The sequence below is a fragment of the Lissotriton vulgaris genome, chromosome 8, assembly GCF_964263255.1.
Source record: "Lissotriton vulgaris chromosome 8, aLisVul1.2, whole genome shotgun sequence".
Lineage (NCBI taxonomy): Eukaryota > Metazoa > Chordata > Amphibia > Caudata > Salamandridae > Lissotriton > Lissotriton vulgaris.
The window spans coordinates 534,587,336-534,611,119 of record NC_141696.1 but is presented as its reverse complement, the minus strand read 5'-3'; the positions used below and the strand labels follow the sequence as shown (position 1 = coordinate 534,611,119).

The 23,784-nt window shown below is 46.0% G+C and overlaps 1 protein-coding gene across 4 annotated transcripts in view; it reads left to right on the top strand.

Annotated features, from left to right (window-relative positions):
* The window catches only part of ADGRG2 (adhesion G protein-coupled receptor G2), a 988,790-nt gene that overhangs the window by 923,057 nt on the left and 41,949 nt on the right, over positions 1-23,784 (top strand). For all 4 annotated transcript variants that reach the window (XM_086934346.1, XM_086934348.1, XM_086934347.1 and 1 more), the window contains 2 exons: positions 4,411-4,694; positions 18,861-18,962. In XM_086934346.1, coding sequence (XP_086790472.1) covers positions 4,411-4,694; positions 18,861-18,962 — 386 coding nt within the window. The remainder of the gene's footprint in view (positions 1-4,410; positions 4,695-18,860; positions 18,963-23,784) is intronic.

Here is a 23,784-nt window from a genome sequence, read left to right as displayed (position 1 = left end):
TGTGCACCTGACGAGAGTAAAGATGGGGAATTTTCTGTTGACGACCACTTGCGCAAGCGATTGATGGTGCAGAAGTCGCACCCAGTTGATAAATTCAGGGCCGAAACCCAGTTTGTGGAGCACAGCGGACATGTAAGGCCACTCAATGGTGTCAAATGCTTATGCCACATCTAGGGATACCACAACAGCATCCTCCATGATTTTATCCACCTGGCATAGTACTCCGTGGAGCCTGCGCAGGTTGACGGGGGTATTCGTTGCCGGCATAAACCCAGACTGGTCCGGGTGCACCAGGCGGGTTAGAACCCGGAGCAAACGAGTGGCAAGGACCTTCGTGAGGATTTTGGCTTCACAGTTGAGCAATGAAATAGACCTACAAGACGAACACTGGTTAGCGGGCTTGCCCGCTTTATGTATGACAATGATATTGGCCAGTCTTTGATCCTTGAGAAGGACGCCTTTCTTTTTGCTTTCCCGGTACATATCAGTGAGAAAGGGTGCAGGCGTGTTTGCCGTAATCTTAAATAATTCTATGGGGATCCCATTGGGGCCCGATGCTTTACCCCCACGTAAATTGTGTATGGCTTTTTCAACTTCAGCCACTTTGATATCGAGATCAAAGTTGGAGCACTCCTCCTTGGTGAGGACTGGCATCTTAATATCGCTTATGAGAGAGGAAGCCTCCTCCTCCAAGTGTGTCGTGTGGGAAGTGTAGAGTGATTGGTAGTACCGGACAAATGTGTTAGCGATGTCTTGTGGTGCAGTAATGCAGGATTGTGAGACAGTAGCAATTTCAACCACTACACGCTGGGCCCTAGCTCTGGGATCCAACCAGGCCAATAACTTGCCTGCCTTATCGCCTGCGTCGTAGATCCTGCTGAGCGTGGCCCTGTGGTGTATCATCTTAGCCTCATCCGTAGCTAGGTCGGAGAACTCCTTAATTTTAATACGGAGCTTCTGACGCACTTCCTCTGAGTCCTGTACCAAACTGCATTTTCTAAATCCCGAATTTCTCCCTCCAAGCGCACCATGTCTGCTGCCCTCTCTCTCCACTGCCCAGCAACTAGGCCCAACACAACCCCCGATTAACAGTCTTATAAGCCTTCCAGAGTACGACGGACAAGCTAACTGATCCGGAGTTTTCCTGAAAGTAGAGATCCAACTCACTCAAGACCTTATGTCTGATGGAGGGAGGGTCATGAGATACCAAGAGTTAATCGGCGCCACCCGGCCGATAGTGGGTTCGCCCACTTTAAGCTACACTGAAGAGGTGAGTGGTCAGAAATCCCCCTAGCCAAAGGTTGTATGTCTTTGACAGTGTGAAGATGGTGTGTGAGTGTTAGCACATAGTCTATGCGTGCCATACTGTGATGAGGTCCAGACAAATAGGTGTATTGGAGCTCACCGGGATGCAGGTATCTCCAAACATCCACAGGGCCCATCACGCCCAAAAAACTATGGAGTCGCTTGTGGGAGGGCAGCAGATCCTTCTGGGGCCAGTGGTCCAGGGAGTCAGAGACAATGGAGTTAAAATCGCCCCCAATCAATAACCTCTTCTCCGGTAAAGCGAGGAGGAGATTGCTGAGATCAATTAAGGCCTGTGTATGTAAGCCTGGTGGAATATACACTGAGACCAGATTAAGTGTGGAACCCTCCCAGATCCCAGAAATGGCAGCAAATCTACCCATTCTTTGAAGTGTTAGTATCGCTTTTTAAAGTGATACTGGAATGGTTCTTTTTAAATATCACCATCATGGAGAGCTTTTATTATGAATTATATTGTATTTTTATCTTTGAATGTTTTATAATGTTTGTACGGAATTCGTTTTATTTGAACTGTCATGGCCCTATCAGCCAAAATAAAGTATATTGAATCTTGATTATTCCATGTCTCACAAAAATGTTCTTGACGAACTGATTCAGGCCTAACTTAGTTTCAACAGAATCTGAATAAATAATGCTTATAACGGTCTTTTAAAATTAACGCTAAATGCTATGGTGGCTCCAATAAGGTGGGCAGAATGTTAGCCAATTACCTAAAAGTTAAGAAACAAAAATCCAAAATTGAAGTAATTCATGATGCTTCCGGTAACCAATTAGTCAAAGACCAGGCAGGACATTATGACTAATTTTTCAGAGTTGTGTTCCAACCTATACACTGAAGACACTCTTTCTACTCAAGACTCTCTAGACTCCTTTCTCAGTTCTATTCACAAACCCCGCAAGGTGAGTATTTCTTGCTTGAGGCAGATATTTCATGTGCTGAGATTTGTTCTGCTATTTCCACACTCCCAAAGGAAAAGGCTCCACGACTAGACGGATTTGCAGTTTAATTGTGTTCTAAATTTTCTAATCTTCTTCATTCGGCATCTTCTGATACAATGGTCGGCTCTGTTTTAGAAGCCATGATTTGCCTAATTACGAAAAAGGATAAGCACTTCGCGCTAATGATATCATCCCCTTTCTTTTTGGCATAGACCAGTCAAAGGCTGTAACATTAAAGACAATTCTTGTGCCTTACTGAATATTCTACACAGAGCATCTTGTTGCAATACAAAGAGTTTAATCTAAAAAAAAAATTAAATAAAATCAATATAATTTTTTTAACATATCAAACAGATGATGAAAGAAGAGGCTGTACAGTATGACAAGGTAGCTTATACCAGATTATTTTTCATTATTAAGGAAGGGATTGATCTCTTGTAAAGCATGCGTTTGGGTAGGAGAGAAGACTTTTATTAGCTACATAAATATCTTTAACATAGGCAATGCTTTCAACATGCTTGTTGTCCCCATGAGAAAGCTGTACTATTGTCTGAAGAAAAAGGTGACATAACCATGTTCCCTTGCTTCTGTGATTAGTAAGGCTGCTGATTTTTGAATTCCTGAAGTGCAGCTGGAAACACAGACCATAAATCCCCTGTTTGATGGTCAGTTTACTCAATCCATCAAATTAAGGGCCAAAAAATTGTGTAGAGCAGCGCCGCAAGTCTTTTTGCTGTGCTGCTATACCCACATTGAATGGCCAGGAAAGCACCATATTTACAAGAGACAGTGGATTCCTGTTCTTTCAGCTGGTGCAAAATTATGTGCCTTGAGCCAAAGCAGGCACCCTTGCACCATGTTGGAAGGGAATCTGCATTTTTGACAGGATTGTTTTGTGCAGGAAGGAGCACCTTCCTGCATAAAAACATTCCATAGAGGAGCTTTCCTTGTTCTATGTGTGCTGCAGAATTCAGAAAGACGAAAAAAACGGGAAGCAATTAAAACATTTCTCCTCGTTACGCCTGCTCTGGGGAGGTGTAAGATTTTGGCGAAAGAGGAAAAAATAAAGAGAAATTTAAAAATTTCTCCGCGTTACGCCTGCTCTGGGGAGGCGTATGGTTGTGGCGCCACCCAAGGTTTTCGTGATTTTGTGAATCTGGGGCAGCGTCAGAGTATGGCGCCACAGCGATTTGCACTACCTAGCCTTACTCTATATCTATGAGGCCATGCAGAGTCGCACAGAGTGGCTTTGTGTAAGTGGATTGTAAGGCCTGCTTCCCCAGAGAGTCAACAAAAAGTGACGCTCCGGTGGCACAGGCCTCTTGCAAATAAACCCCTGAATCTAGAAGGTGTGCTGTTCAAAAACTGCTTAAACATATTTAGAAACATCGGCAGCCAAATAAAATTCACATACAACTGTAGGGATTTCATCAGGGGTGCTCTAAATTTGGTCATCTGAAAACATTGGAGAAATTTGCAATAATATACCTCAAACTGTGGCTTCCCAACTAGGTTTCCGTTAAATGCATATATAGAAGAATGCATACATACATGAGTGGGTATTAACAACGGTATAATGTAGCAAGCATACATTTATACATATGTAAATGCTCAACAAAAATGCACATGCACTTTTAAACTTTTTATCATCAATGGGGAGCATGTTTCTTTGTTACGAAAGCCACTTCTGCTACACCTCACTCATTGTTATGGTGTTACCTCCCCATCCCTATATATTTCCACAAAGGCACTGGTCTGTACAAATATTTCTGAATACCTACTAAGTACTATGATTGTGAGTATTCCCCACCTTATCAAGGCAACCTCGCCTTGCAGCGCCAAGTCCTCACATATGAGATCTGCTCACTGTTAAAATTACACAGCTGTGGTGTCATTTAACATATGAGTAAATATATTTCAAAGTGTACATTCATGTTTTGTGAATACATAAAGGGGATTTACACTCATAAATTCGTCCATTGAGAAATCTAATTTCAATGTAGGTGTGCTAACAGGTATGAGAATTGGGCCCCCAGTCGATATGCTTTAAATGTTTCTGGAAACAACCTTAACTGTTGTATGCATGCAATTGGTTGTCCTCTGTTGCATTTCTAACATAAATCTGGTTTTAATGTTGATTTTCAGTTGCTGGATCAACAGTGATGTTGCGTTCTACATTACCGTGGTGGGATACTTTTGCTTCATGTTTTTGCTGAACGTGGGCATGTTCATCGTGGTCCTTATACAACTGTGCCGAATCAAAAAGAAAAAGCAACTTGGGAACCAGAGAAGGGCCACTTTTCAGGACCTCAGGAGTGTGGCCGGCCTCACTTTCCTTTTGGGAATCACCTGGGGATTTGCATTTTTTGCCTGGGGCCCAGTCAATCTTCCTTTTATGTACCTTTTCTGTATTTTTAACACCTTGCAAGGTAATGTTTCTTTCTTATTGTAAGCATGTATACTTCATAGGAGAGAAAGTTATCTATGTTGAAAAACATCTCAAGTCGCTCTGACTAACCAGCTTTTTTCAACTCTATCACAATTGACCAGATAATTAATCATTAACAATTGATAATTGACCAGCCTTGAGCATACTTTATAAATTACTGGAACGAATCAGTGAATGTAATAACTGTTCAAAGCTTGTTCAATATTGCTATTGCAATGTTCAGGTTGGTGTGTCTGGATTTAAGGTGATGTGGATTTTGTGTCTAAATGTAATGTGTTGCCTACCCTCAATCACAAATGCAAGCTAGCAATAATGAGAAACCACATGAATAACAAAACATGATGCGCAAACGCACCCAATGCCCAACCACCAAAGGAAATGCATACCAGGACTAGTTTCATTGGAAGCCTTCCAATTTACTTGATGAGCGAAAAATCATAGCGCAAGCTGAATTCTATGTCAGGGCCGGAGGCGAGGATTATGCTGTACGTTCTTTTATTTCCTGTCCATCAGCTTCAACATTAACCATAGGAAAAACTAACATTCCCATAATGCATGCACAATAGGTCATCCACAGTCGACCAATAGGCAACGCCCATGGTCTATCAGGATGTGTGCTTTTTGTGAGACTCCCTCTTTCTTTTCCTCCTATCCAGCAGAAAAGTGTTTTTTTCTCTCGCTTAGTTTAATACAGGGAACTAAGAATTTACTGAATGGTTAAGAACTACCTTAGAGCGGTTTATTTCTTAAGCATTGCTTACATGGGATTTTGTGAGTCAAAGTTTATTTATTGATGCTATCACGCTACCGCACATTGTGATCGTTCTGCTTGTAATTAGCTTTCGGGCTGCAGGAGTGCTTTCGCGCGCTGCGCGGGTGGCCCCTCTCATTGCTGGCAGTGCGGTGTGCTCCTCTGAGTCATAGAGGGCGCATGTCCTTGTCTCGTTGTCCAGCGCTGTACTATCAGATGGGATCAATGAGAGCGAGACATGGCGCGCAACACCATTTGGCTGCTGCTCTGCCTGGAAGCCGAGACGCCCGCAAGTCGCGGTTCTGTAAAGGAATTACCACTGCCTCATTGCGCCAGCTTGCGGGTCTGTAATTACTTTAATTTTTAACACGCTGTTGGTGCAAGTTCCCGCAAAGGGAGGAGGCGGTTTGGGGGTGGCCCAGGCGTAGTCTGACACCCAGAGTGATAAAGGGTGAGTCGCCCTCATTAGCAGAAGGGCTCCTTCCACCTCGCTTCACGTGGAGCCAAAAAGCCTGTGACTTAGTCACGCCTGGAGTCAGCCTTAAGCTGGATTAAACCTTTTGACCCACAGTAACCCCTTGGGAGTGAGGAAGGTGCACACAGGGCAGCTATCCAGAGTTAGGCACGCATATTGCCCTATTCCTGTGCTACCAGTTGCCACTTTTGGTCCTGTGACAGCCAATTGCTAGGTGCTCACAGTTATTGTCATGGAGGAGGATTATACAGAGGAGGAGTCTCTGCAGGTCCTCCCTCTTGACGATGAGTTTTGTGATGCGGTGGACACGTCCGTCTACCAGGCTGTGGCAGCAACGTTGGGCCCTTTTGAGCGCTGCATTATGCAGTTTGCTTACGCTTGCCAAGCTGAGCAACCGAAGCGTGCCCAGAAGCGGAAAGGTGCCTCAAACATGGACGTAGGGGCTTTCGAACATCTGAAGAGGGCATTCTTGGCCAGAACAGAGGTAGGGTGTCAGGCGACCATCGCTGAATCCCCAGTGGACCTCAGTCTAAACGAAGCAGGAGAGTTTTCCTTGGGGTAATCTGCAGACGAGGCAGGCCCCTCTAGACCCTGGCGTCCCATAGGGTCGCCCTCTTCAGATACGCCCAAAGGCTTGTGGAACTCTCAGTCACGTTAGTCCCTGAAGTCTTAGTGCATACCCGGTCTGCAGAGTGAGCCCCCTCCCCCAAAGTGTCTGCTTTCATGGAAAGCCGCCTCCGTAAGCCCCCTAAAAAAGAGGTGAGAGCCTGCCTCAGGGCAGAATGTCCCCACCCTGCCTTACTGGGCAAGGTGGCATTAACTCCAGAGGTGGAGCCAAGAATGTCCAGGTTCCTACAAAAGTATTTTTTTCTAAATGCAAGCGTAGGTGGGTCAATTTCTATGCATAACCACAGGAAACAGCAACCCATGTTCCCAGAATTTTTAAGGACAGAAGGTCCCAAAAATGTACACTTAACAAAACAGTCTTTATCCTAAGCAAACGAACAGTAATGTTCAAGAGAACGTAGATCTTCTTTTATTTCAAATGTTCATTCCATGATAGTCACATCCAGTATTGGCATCATTACAATGGCAAACAAAATCACAGTTAGGCGATAGGCGTAACCAACACGTGTTTCGTCATAGGGTCATCACCCTTCGACTTCCTCAGGGCTACAACAACAGAAACAGTAAAATAAATCCTGTAACTATTAATGATATCATAGTTTATTAAGGTTAATCTGGTTAGCTTGTCTATAAAAACCTCTTACTCACAGAAAGTATTTTATCACAAGAGGTCACAGGGAAATCAGGAGGATGTTGGCCTGCTCCTCAACTTCTTTGAGGCAAGTGGCTCACCTGGTAGGCCTCTTAGCATCCTCAATTTAAGCAATCTTTCTGGGACCGTTGCAGTATAGAGCTTTGCAACGCCTGAAGGCCTCTCATCTTCGCAGGGGACTGCAATATTCTGATCAGGTATGTATCACAGAGGAAGTCCACTTGGAAATGAGATGGTGGCTAGATCATATGGTAGCCTGGAACAGCAGAGCCATCTTCGGGTGCGACACAGAGTTGGTGATAGAGTCCGATGCCGGTAAGTCCGGTTGGGGTGCTTGATGCGGCAACTGAAGGTGGTCAGCCGAGATAAGCCATTTACACATCAACTTCCTGGAACTAATGGCAGGTTCCTTCACAATCCCATGTTGGATGAAGGACAGGGTCTTTTGCAACGTCCTCCTGAAGATGGACAGTGTCTCGGCCGTTCGCTACATCAATCACCTCGGATTGATGAAGTCCAATGCCCTAGGGGTCCTTGCTAAGGACCTTCGGATGTTTTTTCTCTCCAACAACATTTTTGTGACTGCAGAGTACCTACCGGGAGATTGCAATGTAATAGCAGATTGGTGCTCCAGGAACTGGTCGGTCCTCAGCTTCCTCGGTTCTACACCCACAGTTTGAGTCTGCATCGACGCTGGGTCCCGTTTTCGATAGACCTCTTTGCGTCTTGCCTGCACCATCAGCTTCCTCAGTTCTATAGCTGGAAGCCACATCCTCTCACGACTGGGGACGCTTTTCTCCAGGATTAGTCCAGGGAGATGGGGTACGCCTTTCCCCCATTCGCGATGATAATGAGGCTCACGGCACAGATTTGAAGACAAAAGGCAAGGGTGGTATTAATCACACTGTATTGGAGGTCTCAAGTGTAGTTTCCAGTTTTTCTGGAACTTTCCTGGGATTATCCAGTCCTTCTATCCCGAGATCCATTTATTCTGAGTGATCCCCAGAACAGCCCTGGTCCAGCAAAGGAGAATGCCTTTAGTGGCCTGGTGGATTTCAGGCATCGCTGGAGAGTCGCAGGCCTATCGAACGAAGCTCAAAAGTTACTGGGAGCAGCTTTGGAAGACAACACAAATAAGCGCTATAGATCAGCATGGACCAGATGCGTTAGTTGGTGTGTTCGGAACGACCAGATCCCATTGGGTGCGAGGTGGTAGCCAAGGCGTCATTAGCATCACAAGGCCTGGCATACCTCACCATCAACTCTTATAGATCTGCGATTGCTGCGGGTCATCTTCCAGTCCAAGGGTCTCTGATAGGAGAGCATCAGATGATTTGTAAACTGATGCAGGGAATCTGCACTACGCTACCTCCGGAACCCAGGATTTGTCGTTATGGGACGTCAATTCTTGGCAACCCAATAAATACTTGTCTCGTAAAGAACTGTCAGCTAAGTAGTCGATGCTCTTGTGTCTGGTATCATGCAGACGAGTGTCTGATGTGAGAGCCCTAGACAGAACAGGAAGGGTGTTTACAATTGAGAGGGTCACCTTCCATATTGTCCGATGGACTAAATCGACTCCAGAATTTTGTCTTATCCAACTTTTGATAAGTCCCCAAATTTATGCGTTGTCCACTGCCTCAAGGAGTACGAGAGTATGACGGACAAGACACGTCCACCGGGGTAAAGACAGTTGTTGATCTCTCTGAGAAAGCCTTTCAAGGTGGTTTCACAACAAACTATAGCCTGTTGGATTAGATGGGTGATGCAAGAGGCGGGTATTGACGTCTCAAGGTTTGGCGCCCATTCAGTAAGGGGAGCAATGGCTTTGAAAGCTTTCTTCTTAAGAGCCAGGTTAGAAGATATTATAAATGTTGCAGACTGGTCATTGGACTCCAAGTTCAAGAGGTTCTACTTCAAACTAGTCTTGGACATGGCGTCGTTGGTGGTTGATAAGCTTTGAACAAGCATAATCCTCGCCTCCGGTCCTGACATAGAATGAAACATTTCCTTGTAATCATGAAGGAAAGTTTCAATTCTGTTAAGGGCGCGGAGGCAAGGATTATTTCCGCCCGAGGTTCCGAGAGACCTATTCCCAACCCAGATACATTAAGTCAAATGGATATGGGACTGATGCTCTGTAACAAGGTATGAGTACGTTTTTAAGAAAGATGGAAGGTGCACTCTTTGCGGAGTCAATAAAGCAATCAGAGATCTGTTCCAAGTTTACTTCTTTTATTTAGCCAATCTTAAAAACTGGCTCACAGTCAACTTGTTTCGTTCCCAATTTTGTCAGAGAGAACTTCTTCAGGGCTAACAACCAAGAGGTATAGAGTATCAAGTATCCTGAGTTCTGTATTGGAAATATAAGAAAGTCCCAGTCGCCACCGTCCCATCAGGGGGCCTATTATCTATGCGGTCCTGGTGTATATACTTTAAAGCGGCATGGTCACGTTTGAAATGGCAAGATAACCAGCACAAATTTGATTTGTGCCGGTTATCATAATAGGTCCCCTGATGGGACGGTGACGACTGGGACTTTCTTATATCCAATACAGAACTCACGATAATTGATACCCTATATCTCTTGGGTGCTAGCCCTAACGAAGTTCCCTCTAGCAAAATTGAGAACGAAACACGTTGGCTGTGTACCAGTTTTTAAGATTGACTAAATAAAAAAAGTAACCTTGGAACAGATCTCTGCTTACTTTATTGACTCCGCAACAAGTGCACCTTCCATCTTTCTTGAAAATGTGGCTATTATTGGCACCTCTGGACGGCGGGTGCAGGAAGTGATTGCACCACTTGACATTTTATCGTACATATGGACTGAATGTGTTTGACCCTGATCTGCCGTTTGTTCTTTTTCTAGAAGTACGTTTTTATTAAGAAATGCTTTTGATTGTATACATTGCAAAGTGTAACATGGGATACATTTACTTGCATAAAGGTCCATATCGTATCTGGCAAATGGTTTTGATGAGTAATGCTTATTGGGACTTCCTGGAATATGGAGTCATCGGTTTGATTTCCATCATCTTTCAGGGCCTGATGGTTCCAAAACAGATTAACAAGGCTCAAGGATAACTGGGTTGCAGTCAAGAAAGAGGGAGTCCCACAGGAAGCACGCAGCCTGATGGACCATGGAAGTTGCCTATTAGTGGACTGTGGATGACCTAATGTGCATGCATTATGGGAATGTTAGTTTTTGTTATGGTTAATGTTGAAGCTGCTGGAAAGGAAATAAAAGAAAGTACAGCATAATCCTCGCCTCCGCGCCCTTAATAGAATTGAAACTTTCCTTCATGATTACTAGGAAATTTTTCATTCACTTAGAAATCATAGGTGCTGTTTCCTCCCTATCATATCATGTCCTGTTCCTTCCACACACAAACCCTCTGAAGATTTAAACTGACAACCAGGTGAAAGGGGTCACAATTCAAGGGATATTTTATGTTGTAGACTTATCAGATAAATCTGTGTTTGGCTAGAAACCAAAGGGCCTAATAAACATCCCAATACATGTGTGCTGCTTCATAGTAGATGTGTTGTTTTTTTGGTATAGATGTATCTATGTGGTATTTTAGTAGCACAAATTTAGCCAAAAGGCAGCAGTGGCTCATATTGTAAAAGGAACCACAGTAAAGGTTCTCCACTCTCTTCTATCTGCAAACAACTGCTTGGATTTGAGAACAATATCTAGGACTATTAGAAATATTTTCCCTCTTCCAGGACAACAAAGAGTTTTTAATTTCATTCATTTTTTAAATTCTCCTTATAGCTTTCTTCATGGTCTAATTAGAGGCTAAGGGTTCTTTAACACTGAAGACTTCACTATTAGAAAATATATCTGTAATGTGTTTCAACTGCATGTCTCGAATGTGACTTCCTGGTAAGGTTCAGTATCAAACTCCTGCTCCATCAGTCGGGCATTAGCAATATTTGCTGGCCAATCTCTCAGAATCCTAATAGAAACAGATATATACACGGAAATTGGATAAGCCCCATTTTTGGTACCCCAAACGAAAATACATGGGTCAGTAGCAGTCCCCAAAAAAGGTGCCTCATGCTAGCATTATTAGCTTCAATGACGATTCGAAAAATAGAAAACAAGCTATGGGAATTGGGAGAGCGGGAATTAGAGACGTCACATAAGAAATTCCCCAGAGTCTGTATCATGCTGATCATAATAATAATAATAATAATGATCTTTATTCGGTTTTTACAATTTGAAAAGCCATAAAAGATAACATGATATTAAGAACAATCATTTAAAAAGCAGTTACATTTAGGTATTTTTAAAAAAGAGGACTTTACGAAGAGTAAAAAAGGTAGAAAATTACAGGTTTACAAATTGTTTCTATGTCTCATGACGCTTTTTAAAAAGTTTAGTACATGGTATACTGTACATTCAGAGTCCAAACATTGGAGTGATAACATCGCTGGACGACACTGTCTATGACCCCATTTTTTTAATAAGGGTATTAGCCATGTCTTTCGATGTGGGTAATAGAACTTACAGAAAAGTACTGTATGAATGGTGGACTGGCGGGAATGATCATCACAGGGGCACAGAACCATTTGGGTGCTCCAATTGTTTTTATCAGGAAAAGTCACTAGTCTGAAAAATTGGTTCAATCTGAACCTTGTTAGGAGCATCTTTTCGTAGGTGGAAATCTCCAGTGTAAGGTATGGCTGGATTTTCAAGGTCTGTTGGATCAAAATGGCGTGGATGGCAGATTTTTTTGTGGCCATCGTTGCTAGTCTCAGGGAGTCTAGATGGCTCAATGCTATTTGTTTTAGATCTTTTTTAGAGATTTCACTCATTAGTTCTGGGTTATTATAGTATTTCTCAATACCCATATCGTAGAGGAAGTTTCTAATGTATGTGAGCCAGGGTATTTTTTTTGCGTTATCCAACTCCATGATGTCTCTAAGAATATTTTTTGTCAAGTTGTTATCTTCGGATAACCAGACTCTTCTCCATAGCATTAAGGGTTGGATTTTGATCAGGTCTTCAATGAGGGGGATTCCCAATTCAATATGCGAGGCATAGATGGAGGTGCCTCGTGATGTTGATAGGAGGAATCGCGTAAAGATGTTTTCCTCTTTTTGAATGTGGCTGGTGTTAGTATGCCCCCAAATCCCAGCACCGTATAATGCTATGGATTGGCACTTTGCGATGTATATTTGGAGCAGTTCGACTTGGGGTTTTTTCCCTAGTCTTCTTGAAAACTTCATAAGCGCCAGAATCGCTCTTTTGAAAAGATGTCTCCTGGCCTCAACCGCCGGTTTCCAGCTTAGGGCATCATCTATCATGATGCCCAAGTACGGGTATTGTGAGGTCCTTTCAATTCTTTGGTTTTTCAGAAAAATGGTTTTTACCTGTTTTTTTCCGCCGCCTGCCACCATGACAAAGGTCTTTTTTACATTTATGTGCAGATCCAGGGCGGCCATGAAATCTGCATATTTAGTCAGTAGCTTCTGTAGTTCAATTGGGGTCCGGGCTAAAATGACGGCGTCATCCGCATAGAGCAGAGCGGGGATCAGGCGATCTTTTGCTTTTGGGAGGTCTCTTCCCCCCTTCAACATGCACTCTTCGAGACCGTTGGTATATAATGAAAATAGAAAGGGGGCCAGGACGCAGCCTTGCCTCACTCCCCGCTCTACCCCAAATGATGCCGTCAGTTCTCCTCTTGTACCAAACCTCACTCTCGCTGTGGCCCCGCTGTAGAGTTCCCTTAGATAATCCAAAAGGGGGGGGTCAACCCCCATCTTACTCAGCAGTGACCAGAGCTTGGAGTGTGAGACACAGTCAAATGCAGATGACAAATCCACGTATGTCATAAAGATTGTTCCTGTTTTTGCGAGGATATACTTAGATGTAAGCAAGGAGAGGTTCAAAACTTGGTCAATAGTTCCAAAGCCCTCCCTGAAGCCAAACTGTAGGTCGGAGAGAATGTTTTCATCCGCTACCCACTGTTGCAGTTTACCAAGGAGGACTCTGCCGATCACTTTACCCACGGAGTCAAGAAGGGAGATTGGGCGATAACACTTAACGTCTTGCCTGTCCCCCTTCTTAAAAATGGGGACCATTATTGATGATGACCATGAGTCCAATAGTCCGAGTTCCGTGGTTGCCATACAAACTCTTGTAATTATTGGGGTCCAGAGGTCGGGGAGAAATTTAAATAAGTCAACAGGAACCCCGTCTGGACCGGGGGCTTTTCCAGGCCTACTTAGGGATAAGGCTTTTTCGAATTCTTGTAGATCGATTTCCAAAGAAATAGGAAAGGTGGCTGGATTGTGTGCAGCCTGTTGCAATTCACAGTTAGATGTTGATTGGAAGATTTTCGAAAAATGACTCATCCATGTGACCTCATCGATGGCCACATCTATTTTTGGTCCGTTAGGGTCAGTTAGTGAGGGGGATTTGACTATCTTCCAGAAAGACTGGGAATCCTTCGCGAGTGCACTCTCGTGTAGTGCTTTCCAAAGGGATGTTTTTAATTCTTTTTTCCTCATCTTTCTGGCAATGGTATATTCTCTTCTGAGGCCCTGGATCTTTATTGGGTCTCTGTTAGTTTCTCCGAGGGCTTTCCTCAAGTTGGTTTGTGCTTTTGTGCAATCTTTGTTAAACCAGCCTGTAGTCTTTGTCTTATTTTGGTTGTGAGGTCTGGTTAATAGATTTTTGACATGTTCTATGATTATGTAAAAAATTTCTAAGATTTGGTTTGCCTCTGCGTTGGTATCAAGACATATCATGATGTTTTTGTAAGCGAGATTAACAAGTCTCTTCGTAAGGGTATTAGGGTCCACTTTATTCCATTTAATAGTAAAGCCATTTGTCTTATGCAGCTCGAGCCTATTCTGTGATAGGGTGTTGGCTATTGTTACCATCAGAGGGTTCGGGTGGGATAGTTGGAGACTAAGGCTGAGGGCGGAGTGGTCACTGAGACAATTTTCCAAGATTTTAAATGTTCCAACTCGCGGTTTTAGAGCTTCTGTAATTAATATATAGTCCACGGTGGTCTCATGGCCCCTTCCTTTATATGTTGGCTCAAATTTATTACTAGTTTGTTCCACGGGGTTCAAAATATAGAGATCCAAGTCTAATAATATTTTATTCATAGCAGACCCCGATCCTGAATGGGTGAAATGAGTTAGAGGAATATCTAATTCGTCTACTATTCCACAGACGTCGATGTTCGGGCAGGGATGCAGATTGAAGTCACCGCCCCAAATTATGTAGGAAGAATCCACTTTCTGCTTATGGTGGATGTGTTCTGATAACTTATCTTGGATCTGATCAAGAATGATTTGAAATTTGTCAGGGTCCAAGTTGTTATATATATTGACTATTGATAGACGGATTTTGTTCCCTACAGAGAGCGTAAGAATCTGGAAGTTCGGGAGAAGGTCAGTCTTGATGATCTTTATGTCTGCGATGGTATTGGCCATATAGGTTACCAGACCCCCCTTAGGTCTACCCGAAACACTCGGAAGAGCGGGAGAGTTGAAGGTTCTGTATCCCACTAAGTGGAGGGCCGCCGTTGCCCATGTTTCTTGAATGGATATGATTTGATAGTCGTTAAAAAAGGCTGCTGCCGATCCATCCTCAATCTTGTTGCGAAGTCCAGCTACGTTCCAAAAAATCATGGAAAACTGGGTGGGTTCGGGCTGCTGCACGACATTATGATTAGGTGGTATAGGTTGTGTGGGCCCCGGGTTAGGATGTAAGAGGGCTACTGTAGTTGGTAATGGCTCCGGTGAGTTGGATGTTTGTCAATCGACCATTTCCAGGCCACTAAACCTGTTTGCGGTCGGGAAGCCTAGCCAGTGTTGCCCATTGCTGGTGCCTTCATAATTGGGACCAAATGATTGATAGGATGGTCTCTCCCATTGATCCCAGTTTCCAAATCTTTTTTGAGGACCCACGATCTGCCATGGGACTTCTCGCTGCTGATAGTTTGGATTAGCTGGATATCTGAGATTAGTAGGTTCAGTAAGTCGCATTACAGGATTTATGGCGGCGGATTCAAGCTCCCACGGTTGCGGGATAGGCTTCCTCCACATATTATCAAAAGTGCGTTGGTGGTTGCTGTTATTGAACCTTTTCGGGTAGAAGTAGGACAGGGGTCTTGTGACAATCCCCCCGGAAGAATTGTTATGATCCCATGAACAAATATAGTCAGCGATGTTGGGATCCTCAAACGTAATGACTATACAGTCTCCTCGGATAGTTTTTTTCCTATAACCTACCCACGAGGTCCTAGACACTGAGGCGATTTTACTTTTCCACGGTGGTGGGACGGGGCGATTAGTATTCAACCAAAACTGGACCTTGTTCTTTAATGACCAGTTTGGTTCTGTCCCTTCACCTGTAAGTTCGGGGACCCCCGTCATAACTACCACATATGGGGTGGCCTCGGGTGGTAAATTAAAGGTAGGCACTTGTTCACTTGTCGATCTCGGGACATTTTTTGTTTGTGGTGGTTTAGAATTTGTCGGTGCAGGAGTTTTTGGTGCAGGTGTTTTGGGAACAGAATTATTAGTGGAAGTGGGGTTTTTGGTGAGTGATGATTGGGGACTAGCCTGGGAGGGGATGACCAAAGGCGTAGAGGTCGCCTTCTTATGATTAGTAGGGTTTGTCTGAGGGATCAGTATGGTTTGCTTTTTAGACTGTGGCGGAGGTTTAGTTACAGTTTTATTTGGAACAGTATGTTCTGGATTTACAGCGGGCTTAGTATGAGGTTGTGGGGGTGCGGGTTTTAGAAAGCCGCTGATTTTTGCTAGGTGCCTCTCTATATTACTAAGTCTAGTTTCTAGTGGGCGTATATGGGAGTTTAAAAGGAATGCTATCTCTGCAGTTAGTTTTGCTATTTCTCGTTGTCTTCCTATATGTTCTGAGGTTAGTGAGTCTGGCATTGAGAAATCACAAGAATCACGTGGAACATGATGGATTGTTACCACGTTATTAGATGGAGGAGCAAGGTGATTGGTTGCGATTGGGGCATTTGTGTCGATAGACAACGTTGGATGCTTAGATATAGTGATGTTTTTGATATGTTCCAATGCGTTTTTAGTATTCCGTTTTTTTACTGCCCCCTCCCGCTTGCCTCTCGATTGTCTGATTTCTTCGGGCGTGGGGTCCGGAAATATGTCGGGGGTGTTCTCAAGATCAGTTTCTGAGAGGGATACGGATATTTGTGAGGCTGACAGATCGACGTTATTAGGTAGACTAAGTCTATTTGTCGTCGTCGCAATTTGCGTTGTAACTGGGTTTACTTCCGGGGTTTTTGCTGTAGCAAGTAATCCCATTGATGAGCGACGTGCAATTGCCAGTTCCGTTGACACTCTGCCCTCAATTAAACTTATGCTCTGATCTATGAAAGTGTTCGCTTTGGCCAGAAAGTCATCCATTGGACCTAATAATTGGTCGCCTATGCCATTCTTTTTAGGTTTCTTTTTTTGTCTGGTGGATCTTGTATTCATTTTACAGGAATAGTACGCCTAGGGTCGATATAAACTTGGTCAAATAATGAGGAACTCACGTTGATTATTTACAAATACCTATATTAAGGGAGGCCGAATGGTAGTCGTTAGGGTGGTGGGCCGGACCGGACTCTTCCGTCCTCTAACGGCCTCAAACGGCCCTGTCTTTGCCCAGTCTTAGCCCGGGCTGCGTCCCGCGCTGCGGGAGTGAGTGGCCTTTATGTAGGAAGCTGCACCTGGGCGGGGGGCGGGCCAGCAGGGAGAGCGGACCGGAAGCTCTTCCTTGGTCTTGCAGGGACTTCTGGGAGTTGAAGTCCCCGCACGCTCGCAGCCCTGCTGGTCTCTCGCGCCCCTTACCGCCTTGCCGCTGTTGGTCTTGCGTGTTCTCCACAAGGCTGCTGTCGATGTTGTAGTGCAGCGATGCGGCACCCGCGGAGCGGGTGCGGCGAGGAGTTGGCAGGAGACCTCGTGTGGCGATGCGCTAAGTGCCCTGGTTCACTTCAGAAGTCCGTCTCGCTGGGTCAGTGTCCTCCGTTTAAAGAAGCTGGAAAGTAAGTGTCCCGCTGATGGCGGGAACGGAAGCGCTTTTTAAACAACTTTGTTGGGCGGGGGGCGGGCCAGCAGGGAGAGCGGACCGGAAGCTCTTCCTTGGTCTTGCAGGGACTTCTGGGAGTTGAAGTCCCCGCACGCTCGCAGCCCTGCTGGTCTCTCGCGCCCCTTACCGCCTTGCCGCTGTTGGTCTTGCGTGTTCTCCACAAGGCTGCTGTCGATGTTGTAGTGCAGCGATGCGGCACCCGCGGAGCGGGTGCGGCGAGGAGTTGGCAGGAGACCTCGTGTGGCGATGCGCTAAGTGCCCTGGTTCACTTCAGAAGTCCGTCTCGCTGGGTCAGTGTCCTCCGTTTAAAGAAGCTGGAAAGTAAGTGTCCCGCTGATGGCGGGAACGGAAGCGCTTTTTAAACAACTTTGTTGGGCGGGGGGCGGGCCAGCAGGGAGAGCGGACCGGAAGCTCTTCCTTGGTCTTGCAGGGACTTCTGGGAGTTGAAGTCCCCGCACGCTCGCAGCCCTGCTGGTCTCTCGCGCCCCTTACCGCCTTGCCGCTGTTGGTCTTGCGTGTTCTCCACAAGGCTGCTGTCGATGTTGTAGTGCAGCGATGCGGCACCCGCGGAGCGGGTGCGGCGAGGAGTTGGCAGGAGACCTCGTGTGGCGATGCGCTAAGTGCCCTGGTTCACTTCAGAAGTCCGTCTCGCTGGGTCAGTGTCCTCCGTTTAAAGAAGCTGGAAAGTAAGTGTCATGCTGATCAGTTTTGCCTGTAAATCACCTCTCTGAGGCCCACGTTAGGAGGTGTGTTCTTTCACCCAAAGTGGTGACTCCAGATTAAACTACACACGTCGAAATTATAAGTACATCAGAGCCCGGTATTATTAGGTCTGAAAACTCTGCACCTAATAATTCTGGGTCTAGAAACACTGGGCCAAGGCTGAATATGCAGCAGCCTTGCCCAGCCCCTGCACACCCCCTGCTGCAGTCCCGTGGGGTGGGGGGGGCATAGTGTGCTTCCCTCAGACAAGCAGAAGCGTGCATTTAAGCACTGTGCACCCCACCTAAACCCTCTGCCCCCCACTAGCAGTCCCTCATACACTGTCCGCCTGCTCAGGGATTTGGGCACATTCCCATTTACCATGAGTGTTAGACCTGAGAATACGTCAAAATGCTATGCTTACCTAGGTGATGAGGAGAAATAGGTTTATTTCTGATTCTTTTTTTACTTCTTTATACGTGTGCTGCATTTTCCTCTGAGGATTGTTTTTGAGCAGGTAGGTCTTCTTCCCTGCACAAAAACAACAACTGGATACAATGCAGGCCCTTGCACCATGATGCACCGGTCCCCCTGCATTAGAGCTAAGCAGCAAAGAGTGCATCACCACTAATAAAGGACAGAAAAGTGCTGTATAATATGGCGCATTCCTGCCCTTTCTCTTCCACACAGTGCAGCAAGGGGACTTGCTGTGTTGCGCTGCATGAAAAAGGGGCCAGAGACTTTTACATCCCTGTAGCATACTTAGACTCAGCACCTCCGATGAATGTATACACGTCTACATACCAATTACATTGTTTAATCATTAATTTATATTTGTTCCCTGTGCAGGATTCTTCATTTTCATCTTCTACTGTGTCGCTAAGGAAAACGTTCGCAAGCAGTGGAGGCGTTATCTCTGTTGCGGCAGATTCAGACTGGCTGAAAATTCTGGTAACTGTCCTTTGAACTGTGTAAAACGCTAAGTGCCCGAGTATGTCTGCATTCCCCTCATCATAACCGTCACAGCTTGACAAAGGACTGTTGACGTGCCAGCCTGCACTCGTAAATCATTTAAGCAATGCTTGTTTGTAATGAATATGTGCCGACGAGTTTTTTCTTAGGAACCCACCTCTGGCGCTGCCAAATGCAGGGTGGTGGAACACGCTGACTGGTCGTGATTCCATCTCTTGGCTTTCCTACCACGACCCTTCCCTTCTGTCTCTTTATCTCACTGCTTCAATGTTTTTCGTCCCTTCTTTCTCCCTTTGTGATGTTTTCCTAACTTTCGCCTCACCTTCTTTCTTTCTTCTGATAGAAAAAATAAATCCTGCCACCTCAAGCATGAGTGTGATTGCCCACCACAACAACCATCCGCACAAATTATGCACTGAATTTAAGTTTCTTATTGCTGTACTGAACATGTTGTCAAACTCATTTGCAATACATTGCATTAAAATTAAATAGCCTTTATTGTGTACATGCAGTTGAAATTATCACCAAAAGATAATCCAGAGCCCGGAAATCTATTTTCAACTTCAATTGTCGGGGTCTTTCTATTGGCAAAGTCATCCTTTACTAAATAAGTTTTGTTCCAATGAAAACGTTTTGTTTTATCTAGGAGTGCAAATTCAAAGTCCTGTATTTGCTCTCGGGATTTACCAGACTGACATTTTCACCAAAATGGTGGAATTGATTTATGAGAAAATCCGCTCCCAACTAACACCTTGTTGGCTTTCCAAGGTTTATTTTTTCTGAAGAGTTGGGGAACACCCGCATACATGGTTTCTGGGGAGTCACCAACGTTTGGCAGGCTGTTTCCCTCCCTGTAAAGAGTCACAAATATACTTTTGTCGTTATAAAAATTAAGTGTGTTTTCAATGTGGGCTTTAGAGCGATACACCAAATAAGCCCTTGGCGTAGAGAAAGTATCTCCACTTTATAATTACAGTTACAATGTACAAGAGTGATATATCCATGCCTGGAAATGTACAGATGCAGATTTCTGTATGTATAATTGGCTATGCATGTAAGTATTTATGGCAATCTGCAACTGTCGCAAATATCTAGAAGTGCACCAGGAATTCTGTGATAATTTAATGAAAGCTAGACGTGTATGCAAATCACAGGAACAGATGAGGTTTTTATAAATATCTGACTTCCAAGCCAGGAGTTTTTACGAATCTGACGTTTAAAAACTACTGTTCAGTAAACCACCCCCAACATTTTCAGTTTTGCTCTATTCAATTACCTGCACGGGAACAGTAAATGCAAGACGAAAGAGCTGGGTGAAAGACAAAAGATGGCTTGTCGCTAAAATTCTGTCACATTCAAGTCAAGTCAAGTTAGAATTTGTATAGCGCACTACTCACCCAGAGGGTCTCAAGGCGCTTGAGGGAGGCGGGGGGTAACATTACTTATTAAATATCCAAGTTTTGAGTTGTTTTCTGAAGGAGAGGTGGTTCTGTGTAAGGCGGAGGTGGGTGGGGAGAGAGTTCCAGGTCTTGGCCGCTAAGTAGAAGGATCGTCCTCCCATGGTGGATCTTTGGATGCGTGGAATCGCGGCGAGGGCTTGATTGGACGATCGTAGTTGGCGGGTGGGGGTGTAGAAGGTCAGGCGCGTGTTGAGGTATTTGGGTCCTAGGTCGTAGAGGGCTTTGTGTGCGTGGGTGAGTAGACGGAACGTTATTCTCTTGTTGATGGGGAGCCAGTGGAGGTCTCTCAGGTGACCGGATAATGTGAGCTTGGCGGGGGATGTCTAGGATAAGTCTGGCTGAGGCGTTCTGAGTGCGTTGGAGTTTTTTCTGTAATTTGGCTGTTGTTCCGGTGTAAAGGGTGTTTCCGTTGTCCAGTTGGCTTGTGACAAGTGCTTGGGTGACCGTCTTTCTAGTTTCGGTGGGGATCCAGCGGAAGATTTTGTTGAGCATACGTAGGATGTTAAAGCATGATGATGAGATGACGTTGACTTGTCTGGTCATCGAGAGGGAGGAGTCCAGGATGAAGCCCAGGTTACGTGCGTGGTCCGTTGGTTTGGGTGCGATGCCCAGGGCCGGTGGCCACCATGAGTCGTCCCAAGCGGAGGGGGATGATCCTAAGATGAGGATTTCCGTTTTTTCTGAATTCAGTTTTAAACGGCTGTTCTTCATCCACTCGGCTACTTCTTGCATCCCTTCGTGTAGGTTGGTTTTGGCGGTGTTTGGGTCTTTGGTGAGGGAGAGGATCAGCTGGGTGTCATCTGCGTAGGAGATGATGTTGAGGTTGTGTTGGAGCGCGATGGATGCGAGGGGACTCATGTATACGTTGAAGAGGGTGGGACTGAGTGAAGATCCTTGTGGTACGCCGCAGATGACTTCAGTGGCCTCCGATCTGAAAGGGGGGAGGCGGACTTTCTGGGTTCTTCCTGCGAGGAACGAGATGATCCAGTCCAGTGCTATTCCTTGTATCCCGACGTTGCTGAGGCGTTGTATCAGGGTGCTATGGCAGACTGTGTCGAAGGCTGCGGAGAGGTCCAGTAGGATGAGGGCAGCTGTTTCTCCGTTGTCAAGTAGTGTTCGAATGTCGTCTGTGGCTGCAATGAGGGCGGTCTCGGTGCTGTGTTTGGCTCGGAAGCCGGACTGTGATGGGTCGAGGGAGCCGTTAGATTCGAGGAAGGCGACGAGCTGACTGTTGACGGTTTTCTCAATGACTTTGGCAGGGAATGGGAGGAGCGAAATGGGGCGGTAGTTCTTAAGTTCGGTGGGGTCTGCTGTGGGTTTCTTCAGAAGAGCGCTGAGTTCGGCATGTTTCCAGCTTTCCGGGAAGGTAGCAGTGTTGAGGGAGCAGTTGATGACATCTCGGAGATGGGGTGCGATGATGAAGTCTGCTTTGTTGAAGATGTGGTGGGGACATGGGTCGGTTGGCGATCCGGAGTGGATGGAGTTCATCAAGGGTATGGTGTCTTCAGTGCTGATTGGGTTCCAGGCGCAAAGGATGTCGGAAGGGGGCTTTGGTTCGGAGGTGAGGGGGGTGGACTGGTCCCCAAAGCTGTTATGTATGTCAGCAATTTTGTTGTGGAAGAACGAGGCTAGAGAGTCGCAGAGGTCTTGAGAGGGAGTGATGTCGTTGGTGTCGGCGGTGGGGTTGGTAAATTCTTTGACGATGTTGAATAGTTCCTTGCTGTTGTGGGCGTTGTTGTCGAGTCGATCCTTAAATGCTGATTTCTTGGTGGATCGGATCAGCTGGTGGTGTTTGCGGGTGGTGTTCTTGAAGGTGGTCATGTTGTCAGTGGTTGGGTTTTTTCGCCAGGCTTTCTCGAGGGTGCGGCAGATCTTTTTGGATTTCTTAAGGTCGTCATTGAACCAGGGTGCTCTTTTGCTACCTAGCTTGGTTAGATGGTTTTTCAAGGGTGCTAATTCATCTGCGCTGTGAGTGATCCATTGTGTGAGGTTGATCGCTGCTTGATTTGGGTCCAATGATTTGGCGGGAGGGTTTTGGTAAAGCGATGTGAAGAGCTGGTCGGTGGTAATTTTGTTCCAGTTTCTGCGGGGGATTGGTTGTGGGTGGTGGTGGGTTGTGGTTTTTTTGTAGTTGAAGTGAACGCAGCTGTGGTCCGTCCAATGGAGTCCTGTGGTGTGATTGAAGGAGATGTACTTGCTGGAGGAGAAGATTGGGTCGAGCGTGTGTCCAGCGTAGTGGGTGGGGGTGTTTACCAGTTGTTTGAGTCCGAGATTGGGGAGGTTGTCCAGAAGGGTGGTGGTGTTGCTGTCGTTGTTCTTTTCCAGGTGGAAGTTGAGGTCTCCTAGTAGAATGTAGTCCTCGGAGGGGAGGGCGTGTGGGCTGATGAAGTCTGCGATGTCTTCGCTGAGTTGTGTGCGGGGTCGTGGGGGTCTGTAGATGAGGGTGCCTCTGAGTGTGATCTTAGGGTCGGTGTGAATCTGGAAGTGAAGGTGTTCGGCGGTTGCAAGGTTGTCGTCGGAACTGGTCGAGATGCGGATGGTGTTTTTATGGACGATGGCGATCCCTCCTCCTGTTTGGTTGATGCGGTCCTTTCGGATGATCTTGTAGCCGGCCGGGATGGCTATGACGATGTCGGGTGCTGATGAGGCGTTCATCCAGGTTTCTGTGAGAAAGGCGACTTCCGGCGTTGTGGTGTCTAGTAAGTTCCATAGTTCAGTGGCGTGTTTGTGGACCGAGCAGGTGTTGAGCAGGGTGCACTTCAGGTGGTTAGTGTTGGAGTTCTGTTTGGCGTTTGTGGATTTGGTGTGGGTCCTGATGCAGTCTAACTTGCAGGAGTGGCAGGTGAAGGGTCCATGGGTGTGTCCTGGGGCGGCTTGGTAGCAGTCTGGGAGACGTCCTGTGTTGAGTGCAGAGAGGGTTGCGGCGTCGTACGTTATGCGGGTGGAGTGGATTGTTCGGGGACCAGGGGGTCTGGTACTGGGTGCGGGCTGGGTGCGGACGGGCGTAGACGGGCTTACCTTTGGCGCGCCCTCGGCGCGCATAGGGCGCGTCCGCCGCACGCAAATGCATCTGTCATAAGTGGAGAGTGGAGGGGGGCGGATCGAGGGAGGAGCAGCTGGGAGGCGGGAGCGGGGTGGAGAGACTGGCTAGGCGGCACAACAACAAAATGGCAGCAAAAACAAAAGTGAAACAGGACGAGATTGGGGCACAGTCTGGGATGTCGCTAAGATATGGGCAGAGGCACTGGCACAATCAGGCACAAATGATTACAAAAGCAGTGCGAGCAATGCAATATAGCGCTACGATATCAGTCAGCCACAAACAATAATACAAGCAATGA